Source organism: Prinia subflava, chromosome 8, assembly GCF_021018805.1.
Source record: "Prinia subflava isolate CZ2003 ecotype Zambia chromosome 8, Cam_Psub_1.2, whole genome shotgun sequence".
NCBI classification, from domain to species: Eukaryota; Metazoa; Chordata; class Aves; order Passeriformes; family Cisticolidae; genus Prinia; species Prinia subflava.
The window spans coordinates 9,960,230-9,983,340 of NC_086254.1; the positions used below are offsets into that span (position 1 = coordinate 9,960,230).

The 23,111-nt window shown below is 49.8% G+C and overlaps 1 protein-coding gene across 1 annotated transcript; it reads left to right on the forward strand.

Annotated features, from left to right (window-relative positions):
- Nucleotides 1-436: 436 nt before the first annotated feature.
- Nucleotides 437-22,682, forward strand: TADA2A (transcriptional adaptor 2A). Its single transcript, XM_063402882.1, has 16 exons — nucleotides 437-507; nucleotides 1,889-2,070; nucleotides 2,709-2,815; nucleotides 3,075-3,134; nucleotides 3,705-3,796; nucleotides 4,423-4,580; nucleotides 5,929-6,017; nucleotides 7,364-7,436; nucleotides 12,418-12,481; nucleotides 13,839-13,882; nucleotides 14,465-14,575; nucleotides 15,853-15,924; nucleotides 16,522-16,654; nucleotides 17,686-17,729; nucleotides 19,890-19,963; nucleotides 21,203-22,682. The coding sequence occupies exons 2-16, from the start codon at nucleotides 2,046-2,048 to the stop codon at nucleotides 21,386-21,388; spliced, it is 1,332 nt and encodes a 443-aa protein (XP_063258952.1). The 5' UTR covers nucleotides 437-507; nucleotides 1,889-2,045; the 3' UTR covers nucleotides 21,389-22,682.
- Nucleotides 22,683-23,111: the final 429 nt, after the last annotated feature.

The following is a 23,111-nucleotide window of genomic DNA, read 5'->3' on the forward strand; positions in this document are numbered from 1 at the left end:
CCCAAACCACTCCGGGATTCTCTCTGGATACATCCTGTCCTGAGCCCAGCGCAGTTCCTGCCGTACCTGCTTCACAAGGCCATCCTCGGTGCCGTGCGAGGAGAGCCCTGTGCCCGGGAGAATCCTCCCTCTGCCCCTCCGGAGCTGGCAGGAAGGACCCCGGACCCCGCCAGGAGCAGGGCAGGCCGCTCCGGTGGCTGTGGGAGGAGCGCGGGGCCCTCTCGGGCGGTCAGAGGGGCCCTGGGGCTGTCGAGGGCTCCTCCCCGCGGGACACCTGAGGGGCTCTGCCGCTTCTCCCGTGTGAGCCCCGGGCCCTGCGCAGACCGCGGGCCCACCCGGGAGCCCGGTCCGGCCCGGCCCGGTCCGGCCCGGCCCGGCGCCCTCAGGCCCCGCGAGGGGCGGGGCGGGCCTTGCGCCGCGCACCGGGCCCGCCAGGGGGCGCCCGGCCCGCCCCGGCGCGTGCGCACGGCGGGGCGCGCGCGGGCCCGACCCGCCGCCCCGAGCGAGGTGAGCGGCGGCCCCGGCTGCCACCGCCGCCCCCAGCGGGCCGCACCGGGGCCGGGCCGGGCCGGGGGCAGCGCGGGGAGCGGGGCGCGGAGAGCGGGGGGCGCGGGCAGCGGGGCACCGGGAGAGCACACGCTCCTCACGGAGCCTCGCGGGCCGCGGCGGGGCCCGGCGGGGGCGGGGCCGGGAAAGCGGGGCGGGGCTCGGCGGGGGCGGGGTTGGAGGGGGCGTGGTCAGGCGGGGCGGGGCTCGGAGGGGGCGTGGTCCGGCGAGGGCGCCGCCTGGCGGTGATGGGGAGAGGGGGCAGCTGGGGCTGGAGTGGGGATAGGGATATCGGGATATGGGATAGGGGATATGGGATATCGGGATATGGGATATCGGGATATGGGATAGGGGATATGGGATAGGGGATATGGGATATGGGATAGGGGATAGGGGATATGGGATATGGGATATCGGGATATGGGATAGGGGATATGGGATATGGGATAGGGGATATGGGATATGGGATAGGGGATATGGGATATGGGATATCGGGATATGGGATAGGGGATATGGGATAGGGGATATGGGATATCGGGATATGGGATATCGGGATATGGGATATGGGATAGGGGATATGGGATAGGGGATATGGGATAGGGGATATGGGATATGGGGAGTGGGGAGTGGGATATGGGATATGGGATATGGGGAGTGGGATATGGGATATGGGATATGGGATATGGGATATGGGATATGGGATATGGGATATGGGGAGTGGGATATGGGATATGGGATATGGGATATGGGATATGGGATATCGGGATATGGGATAGGGGATATGGGATATGGGGAGTGGGGAGTGGGATATGGGATATGGGATATGGGATATGGGATATGGGATATGGGATATGGGATATGGGATATGGGGAGTGGGATATGGGATATGGGATATGGGATATGGGATATGGGATATGGGATATGGGGAGTGGGATATGTGGGAGTGGGAACTGGAATACAGGGATTGGGATATGGGAGAGTGGGATATGGAGAGTGGGGATTGGGATGTGGAGAATGGGATATGGAGAATGGGGATTGGGTACGGAGGAGCGGGGATTGGGATGTGGGAGTGGGGATCAGTGAGTGGGATGTAGGGAATGGGATATGGGGGAGTGGGATGTGGGGATTGTTTCTGGGAGGTGCAGAGCATTTCCTTGCACAACACTTAACTCTCCTGACTCTCCGCTCAGCACACCCATTCCCACTGAATCCCTCATTTTGGGGTTGCATCCCCATCACTGCACATCCCCGTGTTTGATTTCTCCCCACACCCAGAGAGCAGACTCTGATCCCTGTGGAATGGGGTCTGAGGGCTGCTGACAGCCCTTCTGCTCCTGCTCAGGACATCCCGGGAGGATCAACCTGCGAGGCTGTGGAGGAGGCGGCTGCAGGGAGAGAATTCCCTGTGGGACACACAGTTTGGGACAAGGCTCACACTCCAGGTGCTCAGGCCAGACCAGTTTTACCCCAAGGAGCGCTTCCAGCACCAGGGGGGAGGGATGGAGCGCCTGGCCTCCTTCAGCAGTAAGTGCCATCAGATAGAGCAGCTCCCACATCTGCTCATGGAAAACCCGGGTGGGACAAGGATTTCTTGGAATGGTGGGATTTTGGGGTCACCATCCCTGAAAGCGTTCAAAAACTGTGTGAATGTGGTGCTTTGGGGATGTGGTTTAGTGGTCACACAAATGATTCAGTGTGAGTTTTGTCGGATTTCTCGCTGCCTATAATTGAGCTGGTTCAAATCCATTTTCTTGGAAAAAGCCAGAATCCCAGAATGCCAGAGTGGTTGGGGTTGGAATAAACCTTAAAGCCCATCCAGTTACACACCCTGACAGGGCCAGGGATGCCTGCCACTGTCCCAGGCTGCTCCAAGCCCTGTCCAGCCTGGCCTTGGACACTCCCAAGGATCCAGGGGCAGTCACAGCCTCTCTGTGCCAGGACCTCACCACCCTCCAGGGAAGGATTTCTCCCCAATACCCCAATCTAACCCTCCTCTCTTTGAGTTTGAAACCATTATAACCTGACAGTCTTATTTATTTTGTTGCACAGTTGAGTTCATTTAAAACCCATAGAATCACAGAACATCCTGAGCTGGACCCACAAAGAGCCACCAACAGGTGAATTTAGGGGCTGCCAAAGCAGGTTTCCTTTGGTTTTCTCAGGTGACCCCTTTGATAAGCCCCCGTGCCGAGGCTGCTCCTCGTACCTGACGGAGCCCTACGTGAAGTGTGCTGAGTGTGGGCCCCCTCCCTTCCTGCTGTGCCTGCAGGTGAGTCCAGCAGCAGGGCAGAGCCTCCCGTGGCTCTGGGACAGCCACCAAGGTGCCAGGCTGTGCAGGGCCACGGGAATAACAATAACTGCTCACTCCAGACAGGGGTCAGCAGCCGTGTTTGCTCAGGGACAGGGAAATGACACGGGGTCTGCAGGGGGAAGGGTTGAGATGTGGGCAGAGAATGAAAGTTAGAAAAGGGACCAGGGGAAATGTTTTCAGGGCAGAAGTAACACAATTCTGATCTCTTGTTCTGCAGTGTTTCACCCGAGGATTTGAGTACAAGAAGCATCAAAGTGATCACACTTATGAGATAATGGTAAATATTCCTTTTGGATAGCACCTGCTCACTCCTGGGCTCTCACAGCTTCCCAGAGTTAGGGACCCTGGGTTACTCATATTACACTGAAAGGTGAAGGGATGCAATTCTTTCATTCAGAGGTTCAAAACTATTAAAAAAAGAAAAAGACCCACCTGGAACAGCATGGAGTAGTGGAGTCATTTACAGCTGCACCTTTTTGTTGTGCCTGGGTAGCACAGTGCACCTCACCAGACTTACAGTTCTTTAACCAGCTACATTGACTTCTGTTTCTCTAGGCTTGGTTCTTCTTCCTCAAAATTAATAATTCTTAAAGTCTCCAGTAATTTTACCGTGTTTAATAGTATAACAATTGGAATTACAGCTGGGACACACAGCATGGACCAGTATTTGCTGTGATTGATGACCCAATGCCCTAAGTAATCCAATAATTATCTAATCATGTTTTGTGAGAGTTTAAAACTACCCGAATGACCAGAGTGTGTCACCCCGTGGTGCAGAACTTCCCTGCCCTCTCTGAGGTGGGTTGGGACAGAGGATCACAGTTTGTTCTGCTTTTCTCTTCTCCAGACATCCGACTTCCCTGTCCTGGATCCCAACTGGACAGCTCAGGAGGAGATGTCTCTCCTGGAAGCTGTGATGGACTGTGGATTTGGGAACTGGTGAGAATTCAGTGGTTCAGCCAATTTCAGTCAATGATGGGCAGTTTTTCCTCTCTTTTCCCTGGATTTCACTGTTGAATTCATCAGTGCACATTGACTGTTCAATGACTTACTGTGGTGAGACACTAATTCAGCAGCTGAAGTGGAAGGCTGGAGTATCAGATCCTGTTTGCATGAGTTATCTGTCTTCTTTATTAAAAACAGTTGTGTTAAAAGTACAGAACCCCAGAATTCACAGAAGCAGAACTGAGAGGTGCACGTTGCTGTCAGAAGTAAGACTGATAACTGGCTGCAGAGTTTACCATTACTTGGAGTCAGTAAAATGTGTAAAAAGCTCTCAGATAACATCAGTAAATTCCAAGCCTGTTAAAGCTGTGGTACATTCCATCAGCCAGAGAGTTTCCCATATGAAAACTGAATTTCATTGTTCATGGACACCCAGAAATGCTCCCTGGCACAAACGTGTCAGTGTTGGTGCTGAGAATGTGATTCAGACACCATCACAGGCCAGTTCTCTGCACACAACCAATCTGTTGTCCAAAATTATCTTTCCCCACTGGAGAAATTAAAACCAAACCAACATTTCTGTGTTGTTCACACGAAGCCTCCCCCTCTCCCCGCTCCAGGCAGGACGTGGCCAACCAGATGTGCACCAAATCCAAGGAGGAGTGTGAGAAGCACTACATGAAACACTTCATCAACAACCCCCTGTTTGCCTCCACCCTGCTGAACCTGAAGCAGGCAGAGGAGGCTCAGCAGCACGAGACAGCCATCCCCTTCCACTGTGAGTACCCCTGCCCTGCCAGGACCCTGCCCTGCCAGGACCCTGCCCTGCCAGGACCCTGCCCTGCCAGGCTGCTCCCAGCACCACACTCAGCTCCTGTTTGCTTCCATTCCCTGGGGGATAACCTGATCTGACACTGGCTTGGAGAATGTCAGGAGCAGGGTTCTCTTCAGCCTGGATTCATTCCTGGCTGTATCAGGCTGCCAGTTCCATGGGGAAAGGCAGGACACAGCGAGGTCTGGCACAAAGAGCAGGCTCTCAAAAGCAGGAGTTCCACAGCCAGGGCACACAGGAATCACCCCAGTGGATAAATCACCCAGAAACCTGGATGTTTTATCCACTGGATTGCAATCCCAAAGCTCCCTCACGTGTGTCCCTCAGGAGAGACACCAGAGTGGTTCTCACCCTGCCCAGCCCTGAGAAGGGATCCCTGCCTCCAAACATCTCCTCTGATTGTGTGCACATTACTGTGTACACACTGCATCCCAGGCCTGAATGCTGATTTAATTTGTCACAAAATCACTCCTTTCAACTGTGCTGATTTCACACCCCTCTCTTGAAAACTGCCTGTTAAAACTGTCTGCAGCAAGTTGACAAATTCTCAGTTTTCCTTGCATTTCACATCTTTAGCATTCCCCCAGTCTGGCAGCTGTTCATTCCAGAGCTCCCCAGCCTCTCTGGGTGAGGCACTTGCTGCCTGTCTGGAGGTTTACATTTCCCAGTAAAGTGGTTAGAGCTAAACAGCAGGAACTGGGCAATTTTGGTTCTGTCCCTGGCTGTTATTGATATTTTTATGTGCCCTGGGCCAAGACAAACTCCGTGTGCCTCAGCCTGCTTTATCTGTGCCGTGGGACACACAATGCTCAGCTCCTGCACAAGTGCATTGTGAGCCTCAGACTATTATTGTCTGTAAAACACCTCAGCTGGGAAGTGCTGTAAAAACTGGGGGTTCTCTGGCTTTAATTGCAGCTCTGGCAATGGCCCCCAGAAGGAGGCAGATTTAACACTCCTGTTGCTATTAACTAAAAGAACCTGCACGCTGAGCCCCAGGGAGCTGCAGAGGTTTAGAGGGGGATGCTGAGCTCCAAAATGTAAAGTTTACATTTTATTACCTGTTTATTACCTTGAATTTGTGTTTGACCCTTGAGAATACTGAGATCTCAGATTGCTGCATTTTTCTCTGGATGAACTCTGTCTTTTCTGACTACAACACTGAATAAAAGCCCAATCAGGGTATTTTTCTTCAACTAATTATTCCCACTTTCCCTGCAAAATAAACACTTATTTACAGATCCTTAAAAAAACATCTCAAACCCAAAAAACATCTTAAAACCTTTGTTTTTTCCAGCTGCTGACGATCCCCCACGGCCCACCTTTGACTCCCTGCTCTCCAGGGACATGGCTGGGTACATGCCAGCCAGAGCTGACTTCGTTGAGGTAAGAATGACCCTCCTGCCATTATTTTAAATTTGCTGCTGGCTGCAAGCTCAGCACACACCCCCCTGTTTTGCCCCTGCCTGTCTCTGCTCTTCCTTTAAAAACATCACAGCAGGGCACAGGGCTGAGGGATGCTCAGCATCCCACCAGCAGCAGGGAGTTGGACTCTGATCCTTACAGGACCCTTCCAAGTTGAGATTAAAGCTCTGGATTAATTAAATTCCGTGATTAAACCTGGGGATTAATTAAGGGTTGGATGCCAGAGGTGGCGCTGGTGGTCTGCAGAGCCAGGGGAGGCAGCAGAGGCTGCAGGCCCTGCTGCTGCCACCAGATGTCCAAATGTCCAAATGTCCAGCTGTCCAGGTGTCCAGCCAGGGGTGGCCCTGCAGCAGACTGGGCCAAAGGATCAGCTCCAGCACTGTCCCCTGCCCAAGGGGGGCACACACAGCCCTGCTCCAGACATCACCTGGGACCTGCTTTCCCTGCTCCTGGCTGGGGGCCCGCAGGCCCTGTTCCTGCTCCTGTCCATGGAGGAATGAGTTCAGCCATGCAGGGGCTTCTTTTTGTACCTCTGAGCAGAATCAGCACCCAAAAATCACACCCAGGGCTCTCAGGGGTGTCCTGAGCCAGGCCAGGAGCTGCACTTGGTGATCCTTGTGAGTCCCTGCCAGCTCAGGACGTTCTGTGGCTCTGATTCCCAGCACAGTCAGGGCTGTGATCAATCCCCACTCTCCTGTCCCAATATCAGTCAGGGCTGTGATCAATCCCCACTGTCCTGTCCCAGCACAGTCAGGGCTGTGATCAATCCCCACTCTCCTGTCCCAGCACAGTCAGGGCTGTGATCAATCCCCACTCTCCTGTCCCAATATCAGTCAGGGCTGTGATCAATCCCCACTGTCCTGTCCCAGCACAGTCAGGGCTGTGATCAATCCCCACTCTCCTGTCCCAGCACAGTCAGGGCTGTGATCAATCCCCACTCTCCTGTCCCAGCACAGTCAGGGCTGTGATCAATCCCCACTCTCCTGTCCCAGTATCAGTCAGGGCTGTGATCAATCCCCACTGTCCTGTCCCAGCACAGTCAGGGCTGTGATCAATCCCCACTCTCCTGTCCCAATATCAGTCAGGGCTGTGATCAATCCCCACTCTCCTGTCCCAGCATCCTGCTCCAGCCATTGCACACATTTTCCCCAGGTAAAGCTCCCCTGTGCTCTTTGTTGCTGGAGGATGGAAGCTGGTGCCCTGTGTCTGAGGAAATATTTTTGTTCCCAGTCCTTCTGCACCTTCTGAAACCTGAGGCCAATATTTTAGTGCTCGTTAGTGACAATGTGTTAATCACCTCTGAACAGGAGTTTGACAACTATGCTGAGTGGGATTTGAGAGATATTGATTTTGTAGAAGATGATTCAGACATTTTGCATGGTAAGTGCCACATTTTTGTACCCAGCCTGAAAACTGTTTCAGATGCCTGTGCAGCTTTTCATTGGGTCTCTCTCTCCTTTGGAAGGGTTTTTTAATGTATGGAGTTTAATGTTTGGGTTTTTAATGCACTAAATCTCTCAGTGTAGGTATTAATGCAGGCAGCGAGGAGGTGTGTGGTTTATGTGAAACACATTTCAAGTGTTGGAGTCGAAGCTGTGTGGTTTTCCACATGTTCAGCATGCCCTGAGTTAGAGGAGCATCAGCTGTGTGTGACAACTTCCTTTTTATTGTCAGGATGATTGTATGAGCCCAGCTCCTGCTCTGAGTTTCTGTGAACATGGCTGCCTTAATAACAGAAATAACAGGAATTACTGAAGTGACATTTTAATCCACGGGGAGGAAAAGATCCTGCTTTTCCCCACGTTTGTAAGTACACACAGGGTTTAAAAGTCCTGTGTTTATGCCTCAGAATTCTGCCATCTGTGTCAGGCAGTTCTGAGCTAAAGCCTTTGCATCCCTGGGAGACAGACAAATCCTGTTACGTACAGACAGCCTTGGCAAAGTTGCAAACACCAGTTTGAAGTTGAGCAGTGTCTGCAGGAGCTTTAGGAATGCAAACTGCCCTGGCTCAGGGGGTTGTGAGAGTCCTGTGTCAGCCTCTCCCCTTTCAGGGTTTATTGAGAGGGGACTGGCTCGAGGCCATGGCAGGGATTCTTTGTGCCAGCTCTCTGCTGCTTCATCCCAGTCTGGGTCCTGGTGAAGTGAAAAAGCCAAATAATCTCCTACCTCTGCAGTTAACTGCTAGGTTCATGTGCAGTCAGGGGGTTTTGCAGCTCTCCCCTTCCCTGCCTCCCTCCCAGCACAGCTCAGCCATTTGGGGTCTCTCCTGCCAGGTCCCACCCTGCAGGAGCTCTGTAACTCCTGCTGGAGCTGGAGCTGCTCCTGCACATCCTGCAACAGGGACTGCCACAATCCAATTAGGAGCTCACAATTCAATTATTTGTTGTGTGAAAAAATACTTCCCCCCGCCTGCCCGATCTTTTTGCCTGATAATTTCATTGGGTGTTCTCCTCTCCATCCTTCAGTTGTCTCCAGAGTTTGGGAAGAGCTGCCAGGCGTTTGCTCTGTGCAAACTGCTTGGCAGGGGCTGTGGAGCGTGGCCAGCTGCATTTTGGATCTCTCAGCCCAGGGACTCTGGCATTGCCTTCCCACAGCTGTCCCAGCTCTGCCCACGGGGGACAGAAAGCCAAAACGAAGCCCCAGGGTGCAGCCAGCTTTCTCCCTTTCACACCAGGCAGCCCGGGGACAGAAGGAATTCTTTTCTAAAGAATTTGGAATGAGATCTTTCACTTCTGCGATTTAACGCAAAAAAAAAAGGAAGGAGCCACATCCTCCCTGTCCTGCACTTTTAAAGGGCTCAGCTGCCTGCTCTGCCTGAGAGAATTCTGTGGGAGCCCAGGGGCAGGGAATGCCCAGCCTGTGGCTGTGGAGGGCAGGGGGTGTGAGGAGCCTCTGTGCTCTGCAGTTGATGGGCAGAGTGTAAAGGTACAGGGCTGACAGGGGCTGGACACATTTACAGCCCAGAGAAACCCAAGGGCGGCCTCACAGCCAGGAGCAAGGCTCAGGTTGGAAAGAAAACCCTCAGTTTGTTTTCCTGACACACGTTAAACCTCACTGGGTTCAAGATTAATTTTTGAAAAGCACTTTCATGTTGTATTTGCTGCAAGTGGCTCAGGCTGGGCCCTGGGAACGCCCCAGCCAGAACCATTTCTGTGCTCTCTCTTTGCTTCTCTTGGTGCACCAGACACTGCTCAGGGCTGCACGTCCCACGGGAATATTTGTGCTGCCACTGGAGGGGATTTCCCCCTTCTTCCCTTTCTCCCACTTTGCTTTTCATAATATTTTGTAAAAATATTTTTTTAAGAAGTTCCAGAGCTGAGCTCTTTCACCTCTGTTTTCTGCTGTATTGTATCTTTTATATTATTTACATATTAATAGATTTATCTCTTGTATTTTACCTGTTAGATTTCCCTGTGTCACTCCAAACAAGTTGTAGGTATTCCCACAAGAAAATGCTATTTAATACAAGGTGGGAAGGCTCCCAGGCAGCTTTTATGAGGAACACAGAACCTCCCCAGCTCTCCCCACCCCACAGGAGGTCACAGGCATCACTCAGTCACTTCTTGGTATTAGTGAGATGGCCAAAAATTGTATGAATTCTCTCACATTTCAATTAAATTCTGGAATTGTTCTCTTTTGTTCAGTGCTGGCAGTATGGTAAGGGCATGCAAATATGTATTGCAGTTACACAAAAACATAATGGACAGATCAAAAGCACCAACCAGTTACAACCCTAATTCAGCCCACAGTGCTTGAATATTTCATGAACTACAAGTTTTCATCAGGCTGAATTAGAACGTTGGTAATTTATCTTTTTCCCAGCTTTTTTTCCCCCCCTTCTCATGTAAATGATTTTTCACTTCTAACACTGCAAAGTAATTGCTGAAACCACAGATTCAGGAGTGAGTGGAAATAGGCTGCAACTGGCAGGGAAATTTGATTTGAAGCTGGGTGTCCTTCCTGGCAGAACGTGGTGTTTGTGCTGCTGTGGAGCTTGTGGAGCTGTGCTCCAGAGGCAGAGAAATGTGTGCCAGGGGTGCTGCTTTGCCCCAGGGGGTGAATTTGGGCTGCAGCCCCCCAGTTCTCCCCCAGCCCAGCCCCACAGGCTGTTTGCTGGGATTAGTTTTAATTCCTCCACTGCCCCTGCCAAGGCAGGTTCGTTCCCCTGGAACAAAGCTCTCACTCATCAGCCTTCAACAAAGTTTCCTGCTGAAGAGGAATGAAAAGCAAAGAAACTGTTTTGAACACACTCTGGAGAAACCAAAATATTTAGGGTTTGGGGTTGTTTTTTTTTCTTTTGGAATGGAGGAAGGAGCCTTGAAGTGCTGCCTATCAGTGGAGCCTTATCAGAGGCCAGAGTGGACACTGAGCACGGGGCCAGGCTGGATTATCTGCCAGTGCCAGCACAAACAGCAGCCTCCCCTGCAGAGCCGTGGGGAAGGCACAGGCAGGGCATTCTCATTCCCCCAGCATCCCCTCCCTCATTCCCATGCAGCAGTCGCAGTTATTCATGCATTCCACATTTGGTAACTGTCTGCTCCTCTCTGAACATGGCTATTAAAAACAAAAGCCCCTCCAAAGGGGCATGTGGCAGCAAATACTAATTTCACTGGAAGCAGAAGCTCCTTTTTTTTTTTCCCTTCATTTGTTCCTTCCTCTCCCCAGCTGATCATCATTTCTTTGGAATATTGTGCACTCAGGTGAAAGCATCAAAACTCCATGGGTAGAGGTGCATAATTACTTGTGATATTTATAGAGGTTCTCCAGTGCAGTTTCTGCATGTACTTATTAAGTTCTGCCCACACAAACCCCAGAAAATAACAAGTTGGCTGAGCCTGCAGAGGGTTTCAAAACTACAAAAATATTTTCCGTAAATTGGCACCAATTCCAGCCCTTCCTAATGGATTTCATTCATGTTTAACTTGCTGCATTCCCAATTTCTCGTCCCCACATTTTAGCACGAAGGAGAATTTGCTATCTCTGCTTGTTCTTAAATTAGGAAACTTCAATCCCTCGCTATGAAAACACACAGTGATGCTGGGAAGTGCAAGAAATCCGGAAAAATAAGTGGGAATATTGCAGCACCCCTCCTATCTCATACAGAATCCTTTACTCTTAGATTAATGTCAGATCAATTTGGGACAAACTGAAGGGTTTTTTTTTCTTTGGATCAAGCTCCTGAGCAAATCCCCACAGCCTTTGGGCTTCAGCTGTCCCTGTTTGTATGAAATTTGATTACCCAGAGGGATGCAGGGATGAATTTCCCAGAGGCTGGGGGCTTCCTGGTGTTTACACCTCCATACATATTTAAAACAGACACATAACCACACTTCTTAATTGCATTATTAATTATTAATCCAAGAGTCCAATCAATAAACTGCCACTCTCAGTTTTGCTCTTTTCTGTGGATTATAGAGAGGAATGGATCCTGGGTTCTGTCCCCCTTGGGCCACCCCAGTTCCCCTTTTTCCAAATCTGGTTGTTGTGTCACAGCCTCTAAAGCAGTGCCCAGCCTTGAGCCTCTTCCTTTTGAGAGCACGTGGAAATTATTAATGTAAAGTTTAAAAAAACACTAAAACTCAGCCACCTCTACACTCATTTAATGACCTGGAATTTGTGTGTTATCTAACAGAGCGAGGGAAGGTGATAGGTGTCTCTTTATCTTGTCTTTCTAGAATTTAAACCCCCCCAAAAAAAGTTGATTAAGCTATGGTTGCAGGAAAAGGGAGCTGTGGGCTCTGTGAGGGGCTCAGCCAGGCTGCAGACAGGTTTGATTTTGGGAAGGATGTGATTTCTAATGAGCTTGCCTTTTTCCTGGGCATTGTCCTGAGCTGTTCTTTGTTCTCCCGGCAGACAGATAAGTTTGGAAGTTAACAAGCTGGAATTTTCCAGATGTTTTTAACAACTGTAGCAAAGGCTACTTTGAGTCCTCACAGCTCAGAACTTTGTCTGCTTTTTGGAATTCCTTGTTCTGGGCAGAGCAGCCTTTGCCCAGAGGTGACACCTCAGGTCTTTAAATCTTTTTTCAGGAGCAGGAACTCCTGGCAATGGCAGGTAGGAAGGAACAGGTAAGTGTGGGAGCAAAACAGTCCCAGCAGGAGGAGGAGAGCAGTTCCCAGGATCTGCCCAGGTTCGTGTTTACATGGTGTAGTTACAGTGATGGATTTGGCAGCAGCAAGCAGAAGAAACCTTCCCCAGGTAGCAAAGTTTGTCTCTGATGAGTTGATGCCACTGGAAAATCGCCTCAGGATTTTTAAACCAGCAAAGCAGTGACCATTTCAGCTTAATGTGAACATAAAAGCTCGAAATCCAGCCTCCTGCAGGGATTGCTTATGAATCCTTTAATCTTTGTGTTTTGCAGCTCTGAAGATTGCAGTTGTAGATATCTATCATTCCAGGTTAAAGGAGAGGCAGAGACGGAAAAAGTGAGTTCTGAAGCAGTAACTGTGGGTTTTCCTTCCCTGTGCAATGCTGATGGATTACACATCATTAATTTCCTACTTCAGGGAAAAAAAAATCCTGCCAGACTGTGACTGATTGCTGGACCCCCACTTTTTTCCCAGAAATATTTGCATCATTATTTTTAATTCCTAGTGGTCCCTAAGTTAGTTTTCCACACTGAAGATAACTCTACTGCTGACGTGGGCTTGAATAATTTATTCAGCTCATTTGACAGCATTCTAGAATGACTCAATCTATTAATTAAATTAAGTTTTATTATAACTTTGAAATACTTTGTTCAATATTTTAAATTATATCTTGCTGCATTACTCCCTGCTGGAAGAATTAGTGATTTGAAGTGAGGCTGCTCCAGTGCTTCTCACAAAACTACACAGTTCTGCTGAGTGACAGGGAGGATTGACCTGGTCCTTTATAATTCATAAATAAGAAGTATTTATGTGGTGTAATTTCCATGATGATCAATCTTGTCATACTAAAGGAAAGTGCCACAGGGCTCTTCATAACTCTTGTGGTCACATCAGTGTCAGGTTTTGTGAAGTTTCAACAGCAGGATGGGACAAAAATCTGGAAAATGACACCAAAGTGCTGCTGTCACCCTCAGAAAGGGGACTCTGCACAGGACAGGAAGGTTTTGTGCACATTAAAGGAAATGGAATGGGGTTTATAGAGCAAGGCCTGACCTGCCCTTGAGTGCTCTGTGGTGTCTCATTTGCCAAAGTGGAGTCACCACAGAGCAGTGGGCTCGTGGCACTGCTGCCACTGGTGACAAAGGGACTTCTCAGGTACCTCCTTTTCCCTCTGCTCCTTCCCTGATCCCGGCAGGAGCAGTCCAAGCCCTGAGTTACCTCCATCATCTCTTTAAAACCCCAAGCTGCCATGGAAAAATGCCTTTCTCTCGTTCCCAGTGGTGGCATTTCCAGTCCAGCCCTACCCTGTGCTTTAGCAGAGGGATGTTTGTCTCTCTCTGAGGTTGGAAATCGTGTTCACGACACATTCATTACCTCTGAGTTTGGAAGGACAAGTTATAAGATGCTGTAGATGTGAAATCTGTGCCTAAAGAAGCAATTTCCAACCTTTAAAGTGATTGCAGCTCCCTTTGTGCTCAGGGCTAATGCACAGCACTGTCCAAAATTGACCCTGATTAAAGACACACTGCATCATGTTTCCATTCCAGCCAGCCCAGGGCTTATGGAAATTCCATTCATGTTTAGTTTTAGACCCCTCTGATGGTCTAAATCAAAGTTCCTTCTGAAGCCTTTGTGTTTTTGAGGCAATGCAGGAGTAATGGCCTTTATTAATATAATTTTCTTTCATTTCCAGAATTATAAGAGATCATGGCCTGATCAACCTCAGAAAATTTCAGAGTGAGTATCAGGTGTAACTGCTTCACTTCAAAGTGGCAAAACTTCACATATTCACCATTTCCAGGTCACCAGTGTGGTTTGTTCGTACTGGAACACGTTCAGACTTTCTAAATTCCAGCAGATTTCCTGCCCCAGCTGTTTCCAGCCATCTGGTTCTAACTACTCCCAGCTCAGTGTTTTGGTTACTGCCTCAAAATTGCCCTTCAGAGCCATTCTGGGCTTTGCTGAGTGGGGAAAAGGGGGAAGGTGAAACCCAGGCCTTTTAAGTACACCTCACTCTTGTGAGAAATGACCAAACAACATTTAAATATCACCCTTTAGGCCTTAAGGATTTTAAGGGCTGCACCTCCTGTTGCTTTTTACTCAGCACTTTGTAGCCGTGACACCAAAAACGGCCAAAATGTGGATTGTCAGTCAGTGCTGAGGCTCCAAAAACAGCCAAAATGTGGATTGTCAGTCAGTGCTCAGGCTCCAAAAACAGCCAAAATGTGGATTTCCAGGCAGTGCTGAGGCTGTGCTGGCTGCAGCCCCGCACAGGGGGATCCCCTGGGTGCTGATGTGTGGCTCTCTGCCCCGCTGCAGTTCTGGAGAGGCGCTACCCCAAGGAGGTGCAGGAGCTGTACGAGACCATGAGGAGGTTTGCACGGATCCTGGGGCCCGTGGAGCACGACAAGTTCATCGAGAGCCACGCGCGTGAGTCCCACCTCTGCCCCAAACACTTCCCTCTCCTGGAGGCAGGAGGTGGTTTTTCTCCTCCTCCTCCATCTAACTACCTCAGGAAAACAAACCCATTTGTGGTTTGATGCTCTGAATGAGCAGCGAGTGGGTTTTTTCCACTGAGCTGTGTCCGTGCTCTTCCTTTGGGTTGGCAGCTGGCTGAACTCTGGTCACGTGCTAGGGGTAATATCTTTCTATCTAAAGACCACTGTTTATTTACTGGCACTCTGTATTGGGGGAAGAATAAAATCCCTATATTACATCTGTGTGGAGAGATTGGGAGCTGGCAGCAAAGTGAATTCTTTGAAAGACACCTGCTGAACTATGATATGTCACATAATTACACAGTGCAGTGGTCATTATGGCCTTACCTTAGGGGAGAGGCATTGTTCCATCCCTGAATCATCCCATAGCCTGCATTTAGGCAGATTCCAGTCCGAGTCACCACATCCTGCTTCATTCTGTGACTTAAACTGGCAGAGCTGTTGCTCATTAGAAAGAACAAAGCACTTACGAAGTTGTGCCCGTGTTTTCAGGACAGCCTGTGTGAAATGCCAAGAGCATGACCCTGCAGAGTCATGAGTCCTGCCTGGGAGTGCTGCTCCTGGGCCTGGTTTTGTTGTTGTGGTGGCTGCAGATCTCCAGGTGAACCTGACAGTCAGGTACAGGCACTGCACAGCTCTCCTGAGCAGCAGCAGGAAACTAATCCACAAGGAAGCTTGCTGCCTGTAAAGCTGAGCAGTGCTGGAGGCAGCTGAGGAAAGGAACAGACAGGAAATATCTCTGAGCAAAAGAAACATTTCATGATTTCCTCTTACTGACTGCAGGAAAAAAATGTCTGCAAGGAAAAATTTTGCAAGGTCCAGCTCAGACAATCATAGTTCCAAGAAAATATCTGATGTATAAGGAGCCTGGCTGGAGTAGTTCCTCAAACCTTTTGAAATGCCTTCTAGAAATCCCACATTATTGTTACTTGCCTTGTCTAAGGTATGGCAAAGGGGCTATCAGAGCATGAAGAGAAAATGCCTTTTGTGAGCACACAGATGCTAAAAACCAGCTGAAATCTGTGACCAGGCAGCATGGGGACACAGAGAGATTGAGATCTCGTGGAGGGAGGTTAGCCCTGGCTGTGGTTTGTGTGCTCAGAGCTGAGCTGTGCAGGCAGATAACAAAGAACCACATTCCCAGTCCACCCCACTGACCCACTTTTGCTTTTTTGGTTTTCCCTCCTGCCACCTCGTGGGGTCCAACAGTGGAGTTTGAGCTGCGCAGGGAAATAAAGAGACTCCAGGAATACAGAGCAGCAGGAATCACCAATTTCTGCAGTAAGTACCTGATGCATTATTCAGCCCATTCCCATCCATCAGGGAAGGGAAGGATGATTTTACAACATTCAGGATGTGTTGAATAAAAGGACACTGGGTTCAGAGAGGCTCTGGAACTGAGCAAGGCTTCAGCAATGGGGCACAGTCCAGCTGGGCTGGTTTGGGGCTGGTTTGAGCCGTCAGCTGGGAGATCACAGTGTCTAACACAGCTCTGCTCTGGGCACCACTTTGCAAAAGCTTCATTAAAAATATTTATGTCACGGCACAGTGGTCCCAGGGCTTTATCTCGGGACACTTTCACTGCCTGTCAACCCATGTGGTATTTGGAGAGAGGCCTGAGACCTCCACATCAATGAAATGGCCTGGTTTATGCTGGAATTAGATCATGGAAGCCTTTTTGGGTTGTTTTTGGCCTGAAATGACCCGGGGGGAAGGGGGGCAGGGTGGAATCCAATCCCTTCTGGAGCCAAATACTCATCACGAGGGAGAACAGCAGAGGCTGGGCCAGAGGCAGAGAGCTCCCCAGTATTTCCTGAGGCAGGAGGAGGCAGCCTGGCCTTTCTGTGGTGCTGAGGGCAGGCTGTGTGTGTGCCACAGGCGCCCGCACCTACGAGCACCTGAAGAAGAGCCGGGACGAGGAGCGGCTGAAGCGCACGATGCTCTCGGAGGTGCTGCAGTACATCCAGGACAGCAGCGCCTGCCAGCAGTGGCTCAGCCGCCAGGCAGACATGTAAGCACTGCCCTGGGCTGCCCGGGGAGCCTGCCCTGTCCTGGGAGGGGTCTGGAGCAGCAGGACCTGTCCCTGCACGTGGGACACCATCAGCGTCCAGGGCCCCTCCAAGCCAGAGCGTCCCGGGGTTCTGCGGTTTGGTTTGAAAGTAATAAACTGGTGTTGGAGATTACAGTCTAGAAACTGAGACTGGGAATGCCAAGGGAAAGGGCACAGTAAGCTGTAAAACCTTGGGAATGTTTTTCCCACTTGTCTTTTGACACTGAACAGCCAAGCTTCCTTTCTCTTGCCCGGCCTTTCAGGTGACTTGCACCCAAAGGCAGTAAAGGAGTGCCCTGGAACCATCCTGGGGAAGTGGGGTTGGGTTTGGGGGTTGGTTTTGGAGCCCCAGCCCTGGCTGAACTCCCGAGAATAACAAAGCCATCCCCAATTTATCAAAGCAGGAACAGCCTGCAGAATTCAGAAGGGCAGAAAAGTGGGTGACAGCAAGAGTTCTGCTTGAGAGCAGGCAAAGGAGGGACTCCAACCCCTCAGTTTTATATTTCAGGAACTGAACTGTTCCTAAAGTCACGGAGGGAAATGAGCTCTTTATGGATATTAATGAGGGCACAGCTGACTCCTGAAATATTTCAGATGATTCTAGATGTAGCAGCATTATTAATGTGTCATCACCCTGCACAAGCACTTGGATTTCAGGAGCAATCTGCAATGTAAAGGAAGTGCATCCTGTGTGCAGGAGATGCTTCGGAATTTCCCCACTCAGTCTCCACTGGATTTTTAATTGTGTGCCCCTCCACTTTTTTTTTTGTTGTTGGGTTTTTTAACAGACATAAACAGACAGGTTTCAGACATATTTTTCAATGTGGGAACACTAAATATTTATAAATCCTGTTGACTCCTAGTCAGGGCTTGGGTTATGCAAGTTGAATTGTATAATTATTACAAGTTGTGGAAGAAGCACTTTCAGGGCCAACACTTGCAGTTATTCTTAAAAAACATGAAGGCAATTTGAAAATTTCCTTTCTTTTCAGTGATTCTGGCCTGACTCCCACGGTACCAGTTCCCTCAACTACAGGTAAGTGTTGGAGATGTCTGCTAAAAACCCAGTAATATCTCCCTGACAGCCTTTTTCTGACTCTTTTTCTTGAGTGCCAGTGTCAGTGCTCAAGCCTCACGGTTAAGCTCTGCTTAAGTCAACATTACATCAATCTGCAAGTCATTCCCCTCGCACATCCTGCAGGATTTTTTGCTGAATTTCTAGATTTTTCTGACTGGAGGTCAAAACCCATCCTAAAGCTACATTAGCAAGGCAGAAAACAAAAGAAATTTCAGAGTCTGTAAGCACAAATTAGGGTTTTTTCCACCAAGAGGAGCCCATCTTCTTTCAGTGCCCAGTAGGGACAGATTCAGGGGTCAGTCAAGGTCCTCATCAACAAGACTTAAATAAATTCCCATCCCATTTATTGAGGTCATGGGGTGACTGAGACTGGGATAAAGTTTTACTACAAGGTTGTTAAATGTTGCCAGGGAAAATGGCTTTGGCTCGGTCCCTACACGCAGTTTTTATGGGGATGCTGTTAAACCACTTGAATGAAACCTCTCAGAGTGGACACTGGGTCTGTGTGCTCTTCCTCATTTCTTCCAGGAGCGTCAGAAATTCGGGTCAGGATCCCAAGCAGTGAGTCAGGGCACCACAGACTGTTCTAAAGCTGTTTGGTGATTGCTAAGATCTGGTGTTTTTGGAGAAAAAACAGCTTTGTGTATTTCAGAGTCCATGAAGGGAGGACAGTGTCTTCCAGCTGAAGGTCTGGAACAAGGGCTGAACTCCCTTTTTTGTTCAGGATCCAGTGTCCCACCAAGGGGATTGTGTTGCCTGTGGAGCTGTGATAGCTCTCAGTGTTTACAAGCAGCATCACATGTGGAACAAAACCCAAACAAAATACCAGAGAGTTGCTAATGAAGCAAACATCCTGCCCAGAGAACGGCGGGATGCTGGGGAAGAGCTGCCACGTGGCTCTAATTAAAGGCTGCATCACTCTGAATATACAAGAGGGCAAATTAATGCTTCACTTCTAGATTCTAAGCTCCTGACTTTGCAGCCTTGATATGTTTTCCTTAACGTAGTTTGTGTGTGTGTGATACTTTTCTGGGTTTATAGAGGAGGAAAACTGAATTCTGAGCTGTCTCCTCCTAGCACAGTCACCCCATGCCATGGGGAGAGGGTGCAGTGCTGAGAAATAACTTCCTTTACACCTCCCACAGGCTCACACTCCAGCTTCTCCCCAGTCCCTCGGCTCTCTCTGCTCAGGCTCCTCACACCCAGCCAGAGCCCATCTGTTCCTGCAGATGCCCAGGAGACAGAGAGACTTCCCAGTGCCAGGGGCAGGACCTGGGCAGGGCAGGGGGCCTTGGGAAAAACAACCAAAACATTTCCCAAGGTCTCGTCACTTTGCCAAACTTGGGAAGTTATCCTGGGATACAGACCTATCTCTAACAGTGCTAAATATGCAGCCCACAGCACAGGGGTGGGAGACTTTTTCCAATGTGAATAAATAACCCAAACTTTGTCCTGAGCTCTGCAAGTTACAAAAAAAATAAAAAAACCTATTAGGGAAAAAAAGGCAAACCTGCAAGCAGACAGTCCTTGTGAAAGTTTAGGCTGTGCCAGGTAATGTCCAGCAAAGTTATAAACAGTAGTGAAAATGAGAAATACCAGATGACCTTGTGATAAATATTCCTTCAGAACTGTTTATCGTAACAGACAAAAAATAAATCCCCAAATTGCATTTGCCTTGCAATAGCTGCATCATATTTAAAGGCATTTGAAGAAAACTCTGCCTCATGGAGTTGTCAGTAATGCCAGAGAGAAATTGGCTGCTTAATCACACCAATAAATGGTCTCAGCATCCTTACAAGGTGCTGGTTTCAGCACTCGTGGCACACCCTCCCTGGAGCTGGGACAGTCAGGAGGCTCAGCCCAGCTGGGCCATGCCCAAGCTTTTGTCTTGCAGTTCCTCCCAAAAATCAACACCTCATGAGTCTCATCCAGCATTCACAGTGCTTAAAATTGCAAAACCAAACCTTTTGTGGCATCAGCAGAGCTTTGTGCTAAGCCCTAAATTACCCTGCCTGTAAACACTTGGCTGGAGCTGGGCTGAATTTCCTCCCTGACCCCCCAGGAGCAGCCACCTCCAAAGTGCTCCAGCTCTGCAGCATTTCCTTTCTCGTTCCACAGGCAGACGGAGTGCCCCACCACTGAACCTCACAGGCCTGCCAGGCACGGAGAAACTCAACGAGAAGGAGAAGGAGGTGAGGGGAGGAGGGAAGGATCATCTCCACAAACTGTGTCTGCACAGCACACGGCTGTGGGAGCTGTGAATGTCACCTCAGCTACAGGCCCTGACTACTCTTCCTTTCTCACAGAAATCATTCAGGTTTCCCTGTTGGCTTCCTGATTTCCTGTGTTACACATGGAGCACAAACTGGCTTATTTAGCACAGAAAGGAGCAGAGCACCAGGGTGTTCCTTGGTGCTGTTACAACATCCATCCCCTGCCTGCACTGTGAGGGGTCAATTTTCTTAATGGGCACTGGTTGTTTTTCAGCCCAGTGCAGGCCTGTCCTCCAACTCAGTGAAAAACTATTGAAACAAGAGGTTGTTATTTTTTAATAGAAGCCCTAAGGTGTCCCTAGCCTGCCCCAGGCAGGCAGCAGTGCCCACGAGGCACAGCCGTGTCTCAGCCTTCCCTGTGTGTGTGTTTTTCCCTGGAGCTGGCAGCATTGGGAATCTGCTCACGGCTCCGTGTGGAACTGGCATTTCTGGCTCCATTCAGCACGGGAATGATGGTGCCAGGCCATCAGTGTGTGTGTGTGTGTGTGTGCAGTCTGATTTCCTGGTCAGCTGAGACACAGAGTCTGAGGGCTGAGGAATTCTGCAGTTTCCTCTCCATGAGGAATGAGGGTGAAGCATTTCCTCGTTGAAGGGAGCAGACAGGCAGCTTCTCCAGCGGGAGCAGCTGGAATTTGGGAGCTGAGCAGGAGCTGTGCAGCCAAACAGCTCAGGGGCTGTCAGAGCCACCCCTCGCCAAACTTCCAACCTTCCTGCACAGCCAGGCTCCTGCAGGGGCCCGCCAGAGCTGCTTTTGTGGAAGGTATTAGAGCCTGAGTCTGCAGGGGATTAGCAGCCAGATGCCCTCCCTGGCCCCCGGCCAGCTGCTGCTTCCAAGTGTGGCATGTGTGCTTCCCGGGCCTTGGGAGGAGCAAGGACACGCTCAGAGCCGTGCTCCTGCCAGCCCAGGGCTCGCTCCCATCCTCCTTTATTTTCCCACCAGGAATGTTTGTGAATGCAGCAGCCAGCAGGCTCCTCCCTCCCTACCTGTGGATCCAAGCAGCTCCTCATGGCACTCCCGTGTGCCTCCCCTGTGCAGAGAAACAAACGCTGGAAGCGTTCTCAGGAAAATATTCCCAGTGTTCCTCCCCCAGCAGGGCTCTGGGAGTGGAAGAACATGACAAGTGTTGGTGTTTATTAACTTCACCTTTTGTCTTGCAGCTCTGTCAGATGGTGAGGCTGGTCCCTGGAGCCTATCTGGAATATAAAGCTGCTTTAGTGAACGAGTGCAACAAACAGGGAGGCCTGAGACTGGCACAGGCTCGAGCCCTCATCAAGATTGATGTGAACAAAACCAGGAAAATCTATGACTTCCTGATCAGAGAAGGGTACATCACAAAGGCCTGAGGACAGGCAGCAGTGCTTGGCTGGAGCAGGCAGATGTGGAGAAGCTTTGAAGTGGCTTTGACAGCGCTGAAAGATTTTACCAGTGTTGAATGAAGGACATTTCCTTTTGTTTAAAACATTTGGGGCTTTTTTTTCCTTTTTTCTTTTTTTTTCCTTTTTTTTTTTTTTTTGTAGAAACAAGCAGGGAGCTTTGTTAAACTGTCTGAATGCTGACATTTGCCTGGGCTCCTTTTGCCTCTGCTGTTGTCAGGATTGCAAGGAGGATCACACCCCGTGTGAGCTGATCCTAAACCTGAATGGGCATTCATCCCTCACACCTCCTGTACTGCAGAGAGCATCACGGTGCTTCTGTGCTGGTGGTGACAAAGAGTGAGGACAGAGTCACACTTTGTGCAGTACAAAGCATGGAAATGCAGTTCCTCCCTCCTTGTGTTCCCTCCTAAATCAGCAGCAGCTTCAGAGGCAGCAGCACGTGTCCGAGGGTGTAAAAATACATCTTGCAGTGGTCCAGTCTTTTTAAATTAATTGTGATAAAGGCTGGGAAGGGACATGGCAGGGAAGCTCCTCAACAGTTGTTACTTTTATGTGGTATTAGCACACATCCCAGCAGGAGGGCTCTACACAAACCAAGGAGCTTCAGCTGCTCCCCCCGTGATTTGGGGGTGTCAGGTTATATATAACCCCTCCATTTCAGTCATCTGCTCGCTGGGAAGGCTGGAAGCCACTGCAGCTTTTGGGAACAGGAATAAAAAAGTTCTCAGGACCCTGATGTTCCCCCACAGAAAAGGAGTGAAAAGCACGAAGCTCCTGTGTGAGGGTTTTATTCCCTCAGTGTTAGCAGTGCCGTGCCTGAGGAGGTGCCACAAGGAACTGCTCACACACAGCCCCATCACATCAGCTGATCCCTGAGCTGCAGCACCAAACGTTTGGATTTGGCATCAGCTGGATGGTGAGGATGGTTCTCTGCAGATGCAGCTTCTGCCTTCATTGAACAGTAAATTGTCTGTCAGGCAGCTTCCTGCTCATGCTGGAATAATGTCCCACAGGAAACCTGGGAGCTGAGGCAGGTGGGGTGTTGGATGCTCCTGAGTTTGGGATCTCATGGAGGAGCCTAACTGAGCTACAGCTGCACCAATACCTGTCTGAGGCGTTGAGGTTCGGGTTGTTGTTCCTTCCCCAAGAGTAATTATCCTGTGGACCTGAGATGCCATTGAATGTGAAGTGTTTTGGTTTGTAATAAAATCAAAATGACTTGAAACAATCTTACATCCACATCCCTGGGCTCGGAGTGAGCCTGTAAAGGTCACACAGCTGCCTGGATCTATATCCATCAGCTCCTCACCAGGAGAGAGGGGATGAACGCCCAGCAGCAGCCGTGGGGATGCAGCCACTGCATTTCCTAGCAAATATTACTACTTAAAGAAAAGCAGCAGTAATAAACTGCGTGTCGGAGATTAAAGTCTCGAAACTGAGACTGGGAATGCCAAGGGAAAGGGCACACACAGTAAGCTGTAAAACCTTGGGAATGTTTTTCCCACAGCCAAACTGCCTTTCTTTTGCACCCAAAGGCAGTAAAGGAGTGTCCTGGGATCATCCTGGGGAAGTGGGGTTGTTTTGGGGGTTGGTTTGGGGGTTGGTTTGAGGGTTGTTTTGGGGGTTGGTTTTGGGGGTTGTTTTTAAGGCTGCCTGTGCCCTGGGAGCCCCAGCCCTGGCTGCACTCCGG